This window comes from Diospyros lotus, chromosome 3 (assembly GCF_014633365.1).
Source record: "Diospyros lotus cultivar Yz01 chromosome 3, ASM1463336v1, whole genome shotgun sequence".
In the NCBI taxonomy this organism is placed as follows: Eukaryota; Viridiplantae; Streptophyta; class Magnoliopsida; order Ericales; family Ebenaceae; genus Diospyros; species Diospyros lotus.
Genome location: NC_068340.1, coordinates 32759628 through 32777418, shown reverse-complemented (window position 1 = coordinate 32777418; position 17791 = coordinate 32759628). Strand labels below are relative to the sequence as shown.

At 36.2% G+C, this 17791-nt stretch overlaps 1 protein-coding gene and 1 pseudogene across 4 annotated transcripts; both read left to right on the top strand.

Annotated features, from left to right (window-relative positions):
* Positions 1-431: 431 nt before the first annotated feature.
* Positions 432-10447, top strand: LOC127796194 (E3 ubiquitin protein ligase DRIP2-like). Of its 4 annotated transcripts, none has more exons than XM_052328210.1 (9): positions 432-726; positions 854-1098; positions 1764-1863; positions 2248-2581; positions 2731-3179; positions 3287-3337; positions 6956-7028; positions 9847-10005; positions 10133-10447. In XM_052328210.1, the coding sequence occupies exons 2-9, from the start codon at positions 984-986 to the stop codon at positions 10169-10171; spliced, it is 1320 nt and encodes a 439-aa protein (XP_052184170.1). In that variant the 5' UTR covers positions 432-726; positions 854-983; the 3' UTR covers positions 10172-10447. The 4 variants fall into 4 exon arrangements, 3 of the variants coding, with proteins under 3 accessions (XP_052184170.1, XP_052184171.1, XP_052184172.1); XM_052328211.1 differs by having other exon boundaries at positions 809-1098; XR_008021971.1 differs by lacking the exon at positions 6956-7028.
* A 1839-nt stretch (positions 10448-12286) lies between these two features.
* LOC127796948 (probable WRKY transcription factor 21) lies at positions 12287-14021 on the top strand (annotated as a pseudogene).
* Positions 14022-17791: the final 3770 nt, after the last annotated feature.

Here is a 17791-nt window from a genome sequence, read left to right as displayed (position 1 = left end):
TAAAATACTTTAATCTAGTTTATAAATAACAATGCCAGCAATTTAAAAAATTGATTTTACTGAAATAAATCAAAATGACATTAATATAAACGAAATAGATGATTAACGTATACCAAAAAATAGATTAATATAAATGTAACTCGTTTAAGTTTGGAGCTCGTGACTTTAAAGCGGAGGAGCATCCAGACCGATTAGACTATGGGCACGGTGGTGGTAACATTAAAACATAATATGTATTGCATGAATGAATTTAATAATTACATAATATGTATAATATTGGTACATACCAAGCATTTAGAGCATTTTTACTATGTTATATTGGCTTGCAGCCCAGGCTAATCTGCGCCAGGGAGAGGAGTAAATAGTTAAATGCCTGCCTATAAAGCGACGGATGCCCAAAAGGGCAGAGAACACCGTCCAGTGCACGATAACAGGGTGCGTAGGTTCTTCCCAATTCACCTGGGAGTACCACTCGGCGCACGTTATCAATGCTCCTCATTTCCCGAATCGAAAACAATATAAAAACACGGAACTGTTTGGTTCATGCTATTCCGAACGAACGAAGCCTCTCTCTTAATGTCTCTCTCTCGATTTCGGCTCCCGAACAGATCATCCATGACGCTGTCCGTCCAAATCCACGCCTAACCCACGTTGGTTCTTCGCGAATCACCTCGACCATCTCCTGATCTCACCCCATCTCTCAATCTCTCCCCCACAGATTCGCAGGTCCCTTTCGCACCTCAATACATACAAATCGCGCTGTATATTGACAGCAAGAAAGGCTTACTGAAATCTTCTCTTCTTGCAGCTCTCTCTGTAATTATTGAAGGATTTGTGTTGTTGTCGAATGCAGATAAATCAAGGGGGGAATGGACGTAAATTTCACGTGTTCCAAAGCGTTGCTAACATGCACTGTGCGGGTACGTGCATAAAGCCTTGGACGCTGACCGGGAAGCGAGGAACGGGGAGGGAGCGCCGGGAAAATGTCGAATCAGGTGATGAAAGTCAGGAGAGAGACGATTTTGGAATGGATGACATGCCCGCTCTGCAACAAGCTCTTGAGAGACGCCACGACCATATCCGAATGCCTCCATACGTGTGAGTCTCAAGTTGATAGGATGATTTGAATCTCCGTCGTTTAAATTTGTTGCGATGTTAATTCTCAAATTATGGAAGTTATCACATTCAGCATGCTTGTCATCCGGGTTTGACTTGCTCCGCCTTGTAATTATCATGTTATTTTAGTTAACATTGGGAATTCTGCTTTCCTCGTTCTAAGGAGAAGAAAACTAGGAAACTGATAATAAATTTAAGAACGTTTCATGTGAGTTTATATTTACAAGAACACTTCATGCTATGTTAGATTAAACAAGATTGTTGGTTATCCGAATTATTGATGCGGGTCAACAGTATCAAGTTTAGAGATTTATGAGTTATCCTCATATATTGGAACCCTAGCTTGGTATCTTTGTAGTAGAATTTTGAAACATAGATCTAAGAGCTTTGGGGGAATTATTATAACGTTTGTCTTACAATTTAGAGTAGGCTCACTTGTGATGGTGAACTTGGTGTAAACTTCACCTGCAAAGAACTATGGGATCTTTGTTGATCTTTTACTTTGTGCTTAAAAATGATTACATTCATGTGAAGTCTACCCTCCACTCCAGTGCTTATATGGATAAGAGTTGTACTTTCATTTTACAGTGAATTTCAACTGTATGGGTGAAAGATTCTGATGGTCTTGCTTTATAATCTCTCTCCAGTTTGCAGGAAATGCATACATAAGAAGCTTTCGGATGAGGAACTAGAATGCTGTCCAGTTTGCAATATCAGTTTAGGTTGTGTGCCACTGGAGAAGCTGAGGTCAGATGTTTCTTCCAACCCTTTAGCGCTCCCCTTATTACAAGTTCTGCATAACAAAGATGGATTATATTCCAATTGATTAATGGCATCTATATAACATCTGAATGGATTGGTCCTGGAGAGACTGGGAAGGAAAGTTTACTGCTGGTGTCAATGTTCTTATATTCTCTTCAACATCATTATAACTGTACATGTGGGCTTTCAGTCATCATTAAACTTTGCAGTCCACCTCCCCATGTTTATTTGAAATTCATTGCGTAGCATGTGATAGATCTTCCTTAGTTTCACATGCAGTTTGTATGCACAATGTTTGCACTCTTTTCTTTGGACATCTGCATTTCTTGAGGCTTTGTTTGAAGCATCCCACTGATTTTTGGTTATTAGGCCGGACCATAACATGCAAGATTTGAGAGCCAAGATCTGCCCTTTCAAAAGAAGAAAGGTGAGGGCACCTGAAGTTGCACCTTCTCTCACATTACCCATAAAAAGAAAGGAGAGATCACTTTCATCATTGGTGGTCAGTACTCCCAGACTACCAGCACAGACTGCTATGACAGGAAGAAGATCAAGAGCTTTTGCAAGGAAGGCATCTTCTTTACGAGGTTCCAGTTTTTCTGCTGAGAAAGCTGTTAAAAAAGAGGAAGTCTCTGTAGAAGATCTTCCTGAGAGCTCTAGCTCACCTGAGACGCTGAACAAATTTTCTCAGAATCTAAAGCAGGTAAAGGAGGCTGCCTTCTCGTTTTAGGTGCCTGCACCTGCTATCTTTACTTGGACCTCCAGTAATTTTTTGTAGCTTCTTCCATAAAAATTGGACTGAATAATTAGATCTTTAAGTATTTCTGATATTCAGTTATATGAAAAATGCAGAGTTCTTCTAATGCTGAGATGCTCAGACAACCTATGCCTGAAAAAGAAGCACGGTGTGATACTGAGAACTGGGATGGGAAAATTGATCTCTGGAAACCTTTGAACCATTTAGTTGAAGTTGCAAGTAGGACCAAGTCTTCAAAGTATATTCCACAAGGTGCTGTTGGTAAACCAGAGTCACTGGATTCTCCCGATGGTGAAGTGCATTTTTCCAAATTGAAAGTTAGGCAACACGGAACAAAATTGAGAGTCCAAAACAAAAAGGACAGTCTCCGTCTTGTCCCGCCAGATTCAGTCACGCCCAAAAAGTTACAAAGAATTCGTCCTAAGAAGGCAGCTCCTTCTAGGGAATTTAGTGTTTCTCCACAAGATGTACTAGATGCTGTTGGTGCTAGAGGTGAAAGAAGAATTAATCCAATTTGGTTCTCACTAGTGGCTTCTGAAGATCAGTAAGCATCTTTTTCAGTTCTAGATTATGAAGATTTGCTTGCTTAGGAAAACTAATTATGTACTTCTTTTTGCTTTTGTCAATCTATGATTCCTGTACATTGTTCAGGGAATGCCATGCACCCCTGCCTCAAATACCTGCAAATTACTTGAGAATAAAGTGAGTTCCTTTTAGCTTATCCATTTCTCCTTGTTTATTTATTTATTCTGTAGCTTCTTGTTCATTGATTTTGCTCAACATGTTTACTTGCTTTCAGAATTTTTGATTTCAATAATATTTGATACCTTGAGCTGTTAACTTACATTTTTAAGGTTTGTCACTAATTTTTTGATCTCTCCTGGTCCTTTAACTGTGTTAAGTCTACTTTACCTTGGCTAGATGAGATGCTGTATAACCTCAGAGTTAAGGGGGAAAAGATTGGCACACTATTTTTGTCCATGCATCAGTTCAGTAAGTTGCATACTAACACTTCGCACCCTGTCCTGCATTGATACTCCAACATAGACATGTCCAAACCTTCCTAAACATGATTATTTGATTTTGTCATGATGTATTTTGGTTTTGTTAGCTTATGAAAATTTACACCAATGACTCGAGACAAAAGATGGATAAATATATATATATATATATATATATATAAACTAGCTAAAGCAAGAGAAAGAAAAATAAGGAATTTGAGCCTAGCGAAATGCATAAAATACAAAAACCAAAAAGTACTATTAAATGAGCGGACGATTAAGGAAGATGGAAGGAGTATTTCACCATGTTATTCAATGAAGGTGGAGAAACAAGTGTTAGGTCACCTTAGTAACTCTGAAAAAGATAGGTATTACATGTTCTATAGATGTATATGCCTAAAATGAAGTTGTCATGACCCCAAGGATCCCCAAGGAGAGATTAGTAAATATAATAGTAGGAGCTTTCATGCATTATATAATAATTGAACTTGTCTCTTTCTTTTTTGTTATAGATAATTGCCTTAGCTATAGGCAGTTAGGCTCTGACTGTTTGTACTGCACATGGGTGCTTGTGGGAGACTGTTGGGCTATATATAAGCCACAACTGAGGATGAGAAATTATGTTTTGATTGATGAATGAATTCTCTCATTTTTCCTCTCTTGAATTCTCTCGTATCTCTCTCTAAACTCTCTCACGATCCCTTTGATCTCCCTCTCTTGCTGTTCTATTGTATTCCTCCCCCTTTCTTGCTTCATTTTCCTCCCTATCTGATGCGGTCACCAATCAAGACTCGGCCCAAGGCCAACCCAACCAAACCGGAACAGTATCACCAAAAGAGTAATGCCATAATGTTATTTTAATACTTCTTAAGTTTTAGAATTCTACTTGATTTAGGATTCTACTTTATATTTCTACTTGATTTAGGATTCTACTTCATGTTTCTACTTGATTTAGGATTCTACTTCATGTTTGATTAGGGTTTTATTTTTATTAGAATTCCAGTTAACTTTTATTTATGATTTATTTCTATTAGGATTCTAGTTGGATTTTGTTTTTCAAATATTAGATGGATTTGGATTAGCCAAATACTATAAATATGCCTAGGATCTAGAGTTTGTAATCAAGTTTTTCTTAATCAAATTTCAGCAACCTATTTGGGTTTTCTTAGCAAAACAGTCTTGTTTTTATGTCTTCTTGAAAGCCAAGCTTCGGCCATTGAAGTTTGTTCTTTCAAGAGTTTATTTTGGTGTGTTTTCTTCACACACGCGCTACACACTGCGTCACTATCCGTCTAATTCTCCCTCTGAGTTCTCTCAATTTCCTATAAAAACCCTAGGTACACGACAAAAGTGTGCCAGCTACATGAGTTCTAGCTCAGAGTCATCTCTATACATAGCCATGTTTTTGTTAATGCTTTTATAACTCATATAATATCTTAGAGTTTCTTGGTCTTCCTTTATCTCTTTTGCTAAGGACTTATTTCATTCCATCTATTCTCTTCATTGGAGCCTTTATTGATCTTCTCTCACATGACCAAACTTGGTTAGCCAAAATGTGCATATCTAAAATTTTCTTGTTTGGACATATGTATGAGCATAATGAAGATGAATATGCTAAGAGGAGTGTGTAGCCATACAAAAAATGATAAAATTTGAAATGAGATTATTTGTAATAAAGTTATAGTGGCTCTTATTGAAGATAAGATACGTGAGACATGATTAACATAATTTGTTCATGTGAGAAGAAGACCAACAGGGGCTTGTATGAGGAGTGTGGATGGAATGGAAAAAGTATTTAGCAAAAGAGGTAGAGGAAGACTAAGAAAATTTGGTAGGAGACAATTAGGTATGATATTAGTTAAAATGGTCTTACCAAAGGCAAGGCTGTAGATAGAAATGAATAGAGAGCTAGAATTCATGTAGATAATCCCATATAGTGGGATAAAGGCTTGGTATATTGATGTTGTGTTTGGACAAATGTATATGAAGTATTATAGCATGCTCTCTTGGTCCTAGCTTTTTTGGTACCTTCTTACTCCATTACCATGACTCCTTTTGCTTTGGTGCTTTTTCCTTAGATGCTCCTCAAGATATTTTTGATGTGTTTCGCATAGTATCAGTAATCTCATTTTGCGTTGGATTAGCCTTAGTTTCCACAATCTAATATCTTTCTCCACACAACTTTTCCTTAAAATTAACTTATTTTTTGCCTTCTAAAATCCCACCATTTAGTTCATGAGATTCACTTCTTATCATCCTTATTTTTTTTGATGGATGTTGAGGATCATAAGCTTACCTTGAGTGGTTAGGCACTATTCTAGTATAACTTTACAATTCTAATGACATCTGCATTCCTTTTGGCTCATAAGAAGGAAGTCTAGTTGGAGAATTTAAGGATCTTGAGGTGTCCTCACATGTCTGGTAGTCTAGAGATTACGTTCATAGTGGTTTCTCATTTAGCTTTGATCTTGAAGTTGAAAATGTGGACATCAAACTTCCCCTTTCCCAAGTGAAAGAATCATTTTGTTTTCCACTTTTTGGCTGGAAGGTCATGGATTTGAGTTGTGGAAACAACTCTTTGCAAAGCAAGGGTAAGGCTGCATACAGAAAACAACCCTTCCCTAATTCTCGCAAGATGGGGAGCCTCGGGCACTGGAGACATCTCTGGTAGATCATTTGTTCTGATGATGTGAGAACACTCATTAATTACTGGTGGGGAGGCTCGGGCACTGGGGACATCTCTGGTAGATCATTTGTTTTGATGATGTGAGAACACTCATTAATTACTGGTGGTTTTGATGTCAATATAATGGTGTCTTATTTTCCATCAAATCTGAACCATTTCTCTCAAGTCTTTCTTGTGTAGACTTTCTCCTCCAATAGTGTTAGGCTTTCTGTTCATTTTGTCTCAAATGATGCATTCCCAATAGCTTAATCAGATAGTTATCATATATTATAGTCAGGAGAGAGCTGTTCCGCTTGCTTACTGAACAAATTAGGAAACAATTTCATAAGAGTAAAAACCAGCCACCTTGATATGTGAATAATCACTTTTTGTGTTTCCTTGGAAGTATTCCCCCCCCCCCCCCCCCCCCCCTCCCTCCAATCTGGTTTGAGTAAAGCTGCTCGCTTAAGCACTTGAAACTAATTGTAAATTTGTAATATTAAATTGCACTGACATATAATCTATCAAACAAAGTGGCTTGAGATTAAGTGCTGATGCCAAATACTCTGTGAACACCATTATTTGAGAACTCAAAATGGGATGTTTTTGTTAGATTCTGATTGAATGGAGATAATGTGTTTAATTCTGCCACAGGGATGGGAATATACCTGTGTCTTTTATCCAAAAATACCTGATGAGGAAACTGGATCTTTCCAGCGAAGATGAGGTCAGCAGTCATCTTTCTTTTTCAGTAGCAAGATTTTGTATAGACAAAATTCATTCAGGGGCACAAATTGTAAAAATAACTTCATTTCCTAACATGTTTAAACATATTTCTTAATTTCAAGTTTCCTCTTTTGCTACTGTAAATGGCAAGGAGATTATATTTTCACATGAATGTTTTGTGCCATTGACCCTAACTTGGTAGGACTATGTGTAATTTATGCTGATGAATGTTTATTTTGTATTTGATTGTGTCAATTGTCAACAATTCTAGAATTAGAGACAGGAAATTTTACTGTTAGACAGCAAACTTTTAATTTTTCTATTATTTATCTTAAAATTGTGATTAATCTATTTGTCAGACAGTTACAATGTTGATATTTTGGTTCAGACAGGCTAAGACTTATCAAATTAGGGTGGCAGAATTTGCTAGTTTGGTGGAGGCAATGCTAGAGCTTAGCATGGGGTTATTTGTTTTCCTCATAAAGTAACAAACTTCATGTGTTTGTTTTCTTGTTCCATATGATTATACACGAATAAGTTATGGCAAACAGAATCTATAGGTTACTGTGTTGAACATGCTACTGCTTTTTACGCTTACATTTTCTCTGAAGCATCAGCAACCAGACTTACAAGTGATGCACAGTTTTGGCACCCTCTTAGTTTCTACTAATTCAACCATCTTAGGTCACAAAATATTAAAGATGCCCTGTATAAAAATGCAGTAAGATGATAGACTTCTTCCATGTTGACGTAGATAATACCTCATATTCCTGCTCCACTAGAACTACCTTTTGGCAACTCATGAATCATGATGCAGCCGTTTTTTACTCTTTGGAATAAGATTTGGCTAGTTGTGCCCCTACTAGTAATATTTCACTTCTTGCTTACTAAAAATGCTCTTCTGGTGAGAGTAGTAGTAGATAATAGGATAAAAGGGTGGTAGGACCTTCTGAAAGTGATTTTAGGCTTTGAGATGTTACTGTACTGAGACGGAGAAATGAGAGAGTTCAGGGTTTCTAGAGACTGATACTGTTGGTGGAAAGCTCTCCTAAGGTGGACTAAAATATTAAGTTTCTCTTCTAATCAGGGAAGTTCTCCTTATGCATGGGCACTTGGGCCTCAAGGCCATGCTTATGGTGAAATGTCTCTCTTGAATAGCAATACCACAAGTGGCTCACCCTGCTTGGTTCAGACCCCTTGCTTTGAGTAGGTGTGACAATTATACTGGACTGACTCATATCTGGCAATTATTCTAGGTGTTGCACTTGGTACTTAGATCTCTGCCTAATGGTACATAGTGAGATGAAGGAGCACAGAAAGTACAGAATTTTCTCTTATGGAGGAGCATGGAAAGTACAGTTACTCTAGGTGTTGCACTTGGTACAGAATTAGCATTGAAGCGGTTGATCATACTAGATTTCACTTAACAGAATTGGCAATCCTACTACTGCAGAATACCCAAGAAACCTAGAATCATCATAAAGAAGAATGTATTTTGCTGGAAAAAAATTTCCTCCAATGGCTCTGGATTTCCAGGAAGTTGAGCTTTTCTGGGAAATGACCAAAATCCAAGCAGTGGAGTTGGGAAATGAAAGAGGCTTCACAACGAAAAGTTCCAGAGCCTTGGTGCCTGGTCCTCTATTTATTATGGTAACTCCTGGTCAAACCAATGCTAGAACCCTAAAATCACCAAAAGTGGAATAGGGCAATTAGAATGTCTACTTCTTTTTCTTAACTTTCTTCTTGTAAGCATGCAGAGTTGCTAATTATTCAGTAGTTAAAGACCCCTGTGATGGTCATACCCCTATGTTCCATATTTAGAACTGGGACCTAGGTTCCATATTGTCTGCAAGGAACATAACAATAAACGGTACAGGTACATCTACGCTTTTAGTGGCTAAGGACAACATATTCTCTGGAAGATCAAAACAAAATGACAATAGGTTGGAATTGCTTACCCAAGAGTAAATGATAAAGATGTTCTCACTAAATGATAAAGAAGAAAAAGATGTCCTGACTATGTAAATTTTATAAGATTTCTATGACAGTAAATTCTTCGCCCCCTCATTTCCTGGAAGCTTATATAAATAAAACATGACAAGTTCCAGGATATCCTAATGGCACTTATAACCATTGTAAGATTAATATACACACATATACACACCCCTGTTACATTCACTGCAACAAATAGAGGAAAAGACTGGTGACCGTTCAGAATTGTGTGCAGTGTTAAGTTATACATTATTCTGACAATAACAAAATAAGTTGAAATTAGGTTGATGGATTGTCTTTTACTTCTTATCTTATCGTAGATGGGTATCAGGGTATCGGTTGGTATTTGTCAGTATCTCATTGGTTCCATCCCTTATGTTCTATGGAATCACGGAAGAAACAAGCACGTTTGGCTTTTTCTTTTTCTTTTTTTTTTCAGGATTAACTTGTGAAAAGCTGTGATTCTTTTGAAGATTTTGAGAATGGTACTTTTTGTTGATTTTGATAAATTTGAAACAGCATTTTCATGTTCTATGAAAACTGATTCTCATTGGTTAATTTTCTGGAAAACACATTATGATAACGAACCAAATGAAGTTTTAGTCCTATTTTCTGTTTTTAGTAACAAATGAAACAAGGAACTGTTTCTTAATAACTTTGCCAGACAGGGCTTCAAGAATAGAAATCCAAGTTCTGAAGGACAGAAACCTCTATCTGTAATGCACAGAAACTGTTTGTGCTTCCACCTATTCGGGGAACAGAGGCTAATGCTGTGATACTGCATTTAGCCAATTATATACGCTAATTCGACTCCTGATTTTTTTCAGGTGGAAATCAGATGTTTGGGTCAACCAGTTGTCCCCACACTGCAACTGCACAGTTTAGTCGATCTATGGCTGCAGACTAGTCCAACATCAGAAAGGGTGCGAGCAGCAATTGGCTCCTCTGCCAAGGATTTTGTGATGGTGTTGACTTATGCTCGCAAGGTTCCTCCTTCCTAGATCATATATTTCCTCCATACTTTCTTGCGCCAGATTCCTCAAGCAAGAAACTACATCACCTGTATTCCATCAGAGGTTTCGGCCATTTCTTAACAACTGTTACAATTGCCAGGTCTCGATCACAGTGCACTGCAGTAGGGTAGATGCGTGAACCAGAAGAGCACCTTGTGATGAAACGAACAACCTTGTTGGCTGATGCATCAACTTCTGAGGTCAACCACTTGTATATATATATACACACACACATATGTATGTCTGCATTTGTTGTTCATTTTATGTGAAATTTGGCATTGTTGGCTTGTTTTTGTTGTCACATTTTGACTCCTGTCTAGGACTGTAACTTAACAAGAACCGAATTCTCTTTCTTGCTCGTGCATTTGATCATACATTCATACCTATAGAAGTGCCTTTTTCTTGTGTTGTTCAAGCATTTTGCCTTCTAAATGCATTGTTAAAGGTTTCATATATTCATGTAATATTTCATTTTTAGTGGACATGGGAGGTGATACTTTTTTCACTCACTCAATGACATGATATTTGCTTGTGCTAAGTTTTACTTTTTTAAAAAAGTAAAACAATAGTTTAATTAGGATTATAACAATATCATAGAAATGACACTTTTTTTTTTTTTCCAATTGAGAAATGATACACTTGATTTTGCTCTTATTAATATGTGAGATTGTTTTCTTTTTAAATTCTTCATGGCACTCTAAATTTAATTTGTAGCAAATTATATACTAATTGTTTCTTGGGAGGTATTAGAAATTGTTTTACATTGAAATTACGAAATCTTAGGTGATTACATTACAATATTTAATTCTATTAGTGCTTTTACGTCTTGTGTTGTTCTCAAACTAAGTGAGTTTGGGTTTTGTAATAAAAAAATAAAAATATGATAATATGAGTTTACTTGTATAAATTCAAGTTATAATTATAAAATAGTTTCTAAAAAGAAAGAAAACAAAATTTTACTAAGAATGAAAATTTTATAGCTCAAATATATTTTTTTGTATAATTTTGATAATTTTTTATATAATAATTATTATATTAATCTAACAACCTAAGATCTTGAGTTGCAATAGTAGTATGCATATGAGGGCCGTGTGGAGTTGGAAACACCTCGCGACCCATACCCCCTACCCCTATTTATGTTAGGTTAAATTATTTATAAATAATGTGTTTTGTTTGACTTTTTTTAATCGATTTAAATTTGTTTCTTAATTTATTTAGAATATAATTGTCAATACAAAATCGAATAAGATATTGAATTTATTATTGATATAGTAAAATATTGATATCGGGTGCTTTCAAAGTACCATTTTAAATTTATTAATAAATTAATAATATAAATAATAAAATATATAAGCATAATAGAATTTTTAATAAAAATACCATAACCTAACATAAACATGTATAATCTAAATAAATTAGATTATATGAAACATATAATTTAATATTTTAATTTTTAGCAAAGCTTTGAGACTGGGAAGGATTTAAAGTTTTACTTTTTTATGAAAAATAAATAAAAAATTTAGATTATGTAGAGAAAAAAATTGCTTCGGGACTAGGTATCGGACAATAGGTGGATATCTTAAAATTTTGACCCAAACTAATAGATAAGACTAGTATTGATTGATAATTAAATATACTTAAATATTATTTTGGGAGTGATAGATACATGTTGTACGTAGAATTATAATCTAGAATTGAAAAATTATTTAAGCTTGAAATATGTGATAAGAGTGACGGCAGTTTGGGCTCTGAGCTTCTCAAATTATTTAAGCGCGCATTCTGAACTTTGGTAGTTGCTCTATCCATTCTTTTTGGTTCCTTAATAAATATTAAAAGCTTGTGCAATTGTAATCTTGCGGGAATGCAAATTCGCCAAGCAAAGCCTTTGAATCACACACCCTTTGGAGATGGAAGAATCTAGGGCTTGACAACGCCCAATTCCAGCCAAGGTGGTCTGATTGGAACTTCTTTTTCCTCTTCATTTCTATCTGCATGTTGTCTTGATTGTCACCATCTTGTGTCTATTCATCAATCTGAATTCCTCCATTGATTGGAGTTTGCCCAAGTTTATCTGTGAGAACAAAATGGACCTTTTCTAATTGGCACTTTTTATTATTTTGGGTGGTTGAAGATCCGCGAGGTTATCGGTTTTAGAGGTTTTGAAGTTTAGTGCTGTGCTTTTGTTTTAGGTTGCTTGGGTTTTGGGAATTAGTTTTTTTTTTTTTTTAATTTAGTTTAGGGTTTTGGTGGGGAAATGCAGGAGGTGGAAGCAGCTAATAGAGCTGCTGTAGAATGCAGCCATAGAGTTGCTGAACTGTTGTCTCAACCCCAAGATCAGATTCAGTTTATAAACATAATGGGGGGAAACAGGGGAGACTCTGCTTAGGTTCAAGAGAGTTGTTTCTCTTCTTTGTTCTGGATTGGGTCATGCAAGAGTAAGAAAACTCGAGAATGCTAAATCCCAATTCCTCCAGAACTAGACAGTCCTATGTGTAAAACAGATCATCAAATCGAACTGGTTCAGCTTCTGCTGAGTAACTCTAGAAATTCCAATTCAAGAGATGAATTCCCATGTTAAAGAGTTCTCTTACAATGGGTGTCCAGCCATCAGAAATGAATTTGAACAAGAATTATCCTCTCCAACTGGCTCAACAAACACCAGACTGTCTACGATCACTTCCTGCAACAAAAGCAACAGCAGCAACAATCGATCCAACAGATGGAACAGGACGCTGAAATGTTGTATGATCAGAGTACTGGTGGAACTGATCTGAATATTTCTGCCTCCACATGCACAACTAGCATGTTGTTCACTAGGCCTTTTTGTCTCTTCTCTGAGTACGGGTAGGAATTTGGATGAGAATGCCTTAAGTTTATTGCAGGCGGCCTGCTCGACCGATCAGAATTCTCACCAACATAAGCGAAAGTGCTTTGGTAGGGGAGATGATGGGAGTGTGAAGTGTTGGAGTACTGGTAGATGCCACTGTTCAAAGAAGAGGTCTACTTTTATTGCCATACTTTCCTCTCTATTCGTAATGCTCCTCACTCATTAGTAACTTGCAGTCACTTGTTTTCCTTCTGATAAATCAAAAGAAAACATAGGCTAGATCAATCAAGGTCCCTGCCATTAGTAACAAGATTAGAGATATTCCTCCTTATGAGTATTCATGGAGGAAGTACGGGCAGAAGCCTATTAAGGGTTCTCCTCACCCGAGGTAGGTTTATTGTCTGTTTCTTGAGATGGAACTCGTATGGGATTATGTTTACAATTGCCATTGATGATTGTGACTCTGTGAGTCGCCTTTCTATTTTCCCAACTGATTTTCCCTTTTAGTCGTGGTGACATGACCCGCTTGTGGCCGCTCTCAATCATTCGGCAACAATAATACTTGTCCAAATTTCCAGAGTCTGGTTCTTCTAGTTGATGTGCAGCACTATGCAGTTAGAAACTCATCTGTAATTGTGTTTGTGCTGGCATTAAGTTACAGAGGAAGTGAATGTAGGCTGTGTAATTACTGTTTGGATCAAGTTGCCGGGCGGTGGCCTCGACATTCAAAGAGTGAATTTTAACGTCAGCCATTCATATTTTGCTCTCTCATGGTTACAATCATTAAACTCCTGTGGAATCCTCACTGAAGATCTTTTTAATCCATTAAGTCTTGGTTGTTGGGTTGATAATGGATCTGCTTATCTAAATCTTATACACAAGTGTTCCTCGTTTCGTATGACCCATTTCATTTGTTTGAACTTCGTATTTAAACGTAAGACAAGGTTAATTAAGAAGTAGTCGATCGTGTTTTTGCAGGGGATACAACAAGTGTAGCAGCATAAGAGGCTGCCCTGCAAGGAAGCATGTAGAGAGGTGCCCGACTGACCCCTCAATGCTTATTATAACTTATGATGAAGGAGACCATAACCACCCTAGGCTGCCGTCAGTTTCCATGTGTAGAATCGAGTGGAAGACTCAACAAAAACAAATTACAAAATGACTTTCTCAGAATCCAAAAACTTCGGTAGAACAAAAAATATACACACACTTACGCAATCAAGAATGCAAGCAAATCAGAATGAAAAGAAAAACAAAAATAAAAAGAGGACACAAAAATTTACTATGGTTCATTCTAAATAGGGCTACGTCTATGTTGAGCTCAGAAAGAAAGAGCTCACTGCACTATATTGAGTAGGGTTACAAATTCAGAACATACAAACTGTTCATCAATAATTTTTCTAATAAAAATGGCCTCACAATTATCAAACACAGATTAGAAACAAACCTAAGAACTAAAGATTATAACGAGAACATAAAGCAACATGAATGAAAGCTTTTCTCACCCAAAACCCTTCTTCGATCGATCTCTTTCTCTCCCTTTTCTTTTTTGCGATTTCTCGTCTACTTACCATCTCGAGGCATTGTTGAATTTATATGAGAATTAAACGACTGAGATTTGATCTGATAAAGGCAGCATCAATGGCCATGAAAAGTTTGTATAACATGATTAATAGAAAGGCCAAAGGACAGATAAAGGTGTCGGGTAGAGGGGTGCAGCTTTGATGGTTGCCAAGTGGCCCTCTATCAGCCGTCCAAAATAGGCAGCTGAGATTGCCAACTTTGCCCTCCAATCAAGACGGCACCATTTCTTGATGCTTCACACACAACACCATGAATACATCAAACTGAACAGATGGCTGAGTGCCAAGTTAGTCTCGTGCTCATCACGTTCCAAGTCATCAGCGCTCAGTCATGATCGGCTTGAATTGCTGCTGCACATAAATTGTGTGGCTCAACTGTTGAGAGTGTGTAGTGAGCCAATTTCCAGTCCTGGCTTGGGGATGGACTTTTTTGGCATTGTTGGATCTAAGCATATTGGAATATCCGAGGCAGTGTCAGATGTAAGAAAAATCCCCTCTTGTATACAACTTAAAGGCTCTCTTCTTGAATGCATTTACATCCAATAGGGAATTTTGTCATGCTTTTTAACTTTCTCATTACAACTGTAATTTATAATCAGGAAAACTGGCGTACGTGACCATGTGAACACACACACACACATATATATATATATATATATATATATTTACATGCTTGGATAAATATGATCGCAAAACTCATGCTTTTGAATAACTATGAGTAAGCTATGGACTGTTTGGTTCTGAACATTTGTTATGTTTTTCTTTATTTTTTGTTCTTATATACAAATTATAGTCAAATATTATAGAGTAGGTTCTTATTTATTTCTAATATTTGTCTTGATTGCAGGAAATATCTTGTAACACCTAACGGGTTGCCCATGTTATTAAAAAACTAATAAATGAACATTTTTTTTGGGCCAATCAAAGAGGAAAACATTATTTTTGGTGCAGGTTCAATGCCATTAAAAAAAAAAAAAAAGAAAGGTCAATTTTTTCCCATAATTAATCCAAAATTCAGAAAGACATTATTTTATTTTTTTTTGGAAATCAAAATCATGATTTTGGGGAGAGGCACCAAATATCCACGTCCGTCTATTAGTGCTTTCGTGTATGTACATACATACATACATACTGACACACACATATAATTTCATCTTCCTTTCCTAAAGAATTATCTCAACATATATGAATATATTATGCATGATGAAATATATCTGCAAAATGAATGTTATGGAAGTCAAGATAGTATATAACGGTGCATCAAAATTAAACTGAAAATATTTGAAAAATGATGATATATATGTGCATAATTTAACAAAGGTTTTGTGGCCATGAAGAAAGAAATTAGAGAAGAAAGAATTGCACCAACCTGCTGGCTGCTGCTACACACACACACATGTGCAGAACGGTGATTTGTACATCCCATTCCCAGCAAATTTTCTAATCTCTTTGCCAGCTGCAAAGTGAAACATGCAGGCACAGAAATTATGCATATTGCACGTACGTACAAATGTCTAGCAAGTCAAAAGTAATTAAGTTTGGTTGAGGGGAATGAAGCCTGGTCCGAAATCATTCGAATGATCGACGTTTGAGTTGAGTCTCGATCAACATGAACGGTCTCGAACCAGACAACATACCCCTCAACTGTTATTAGAGAAAGGGAAGAAGAAGAAGGAGAAGGAGAAGAAGAAGAAGAAGAAGAAGAAGGAGAATTTTGGTTTAACTGGCCATGCATTATCATTTATTCACGGGGTCCGTTTTATAAGTTTGAAGGGACGTCATGTCAAGTGATTCTCTCTTTGGGAGTCCACTTTCTACACCACCCCTAATTTATAAGCTTTTCCCACACCCAACCGAAATGTAATAATACTAAACTTCGAACAGAGAAGATGCTTCTTCTATATATATATATATATATCTTGAATCATTGTACATGTTATTTATGTTTCACGTGAGTTGTAGCAACTTCATGAAGTTAATTAATTAGGCCAATTGGGGTCAAAAATTAGTTTATAGGTAAAAAAAATTCTCCTCTCTCGTCACGCTTTAATAATAAAAAATGCAGCTCTGAGAATAAGGTCAGTTAAATATTTTAGCTAAACTCATTAAAATTTTAAATTAAAAAATTTATAATTATAACTACGAGACATTTCGTACTACAATAATTTATGCCAAAGTTCAACTCTAACAGTGTGCTATTTTAGGTTGTAACAATTATAGCATTGAACAATTGAAAGGCTAAGTTCTACCTCCAAACAGTTATCTAGCTTAAAGTTCATGTTCTAATACATTTGGCAAAATATGGACCGACGATCGAGGAATGATGTGATGATCGTCCCACTATTATTAGCAATTTTCTGTTGCCTTAGCTGCTAAAAAGTCAACCACTAAAATAATTGAGTCGTATCTTTGTCTCCAACTTTAAGAAAGGCTCAGCTGGTTGGAATGCACTTTCAAAAAATATTCACACACGCACACACATAGAGGGAGAGTATGTAACAGTTCCTTAAGAAAATATTGTCCAGAATATCAGTTTATATGTAAAGTTTTTGTATAAATGAATTATTTTCCTCTGTTTTTGTGACTCTCAAGTAAGGGATCTCTGCTTTGCCTCCACCATATATATATTTATATGTAGGCTCAATATGATACCAAGCTTACGTCCCAAGCATACCACTCGTTGGCCTAAAGAGATTTTGCAACAAAATTTGTTAAGTTCTTTTTAGTTTTGTTTAGGTCGTGTGGATTTTCTGCTTCTTTTCTTACCATTTATCTTAATATATATATATATATGCGTACCCAAACATTTTCATATATAATATCACTAAAATAAGATATATAATAGTGATATTTTTATAATTACAAGGTAAGTATTTTTTATGTTCTTAACGTATGATTATCATCATTGATGGAGTTATCTTATATGAAAATTATATGTAAATTTTGTATTATATATATCATTATTTCATTGATAAATAAAGGTCAATTCTCATGAATGAATCAAGTTTCTTAGTGCTAAGGCTAAGCTATAAGCAAACATAGATATACAATGACCTAATGCACCGTAAGCATGTAGTGTACTATAAGCATGTAGTTGGTCGTTGTCCTTTAGGGGTAGGCTTCAGCTGGCTCATTCAGTCCTTACTTCGATTTACTTATATTGGGCGTCTCTCTTTTTGCTGCCTAAGCGGGTGATTAAAGAGTTAAAGAGCATCATTAGGAATTTCCTTTGGAGTGGGTCAAATGAGGATTCCCACAAAGCTAAGGTCACGTGGCGCGATGTGTGCTGTCCTAAGGAGCAGGGAGGTCTCATATTAAAACCTTTTTATTTGTGGAATCATGCAATGCT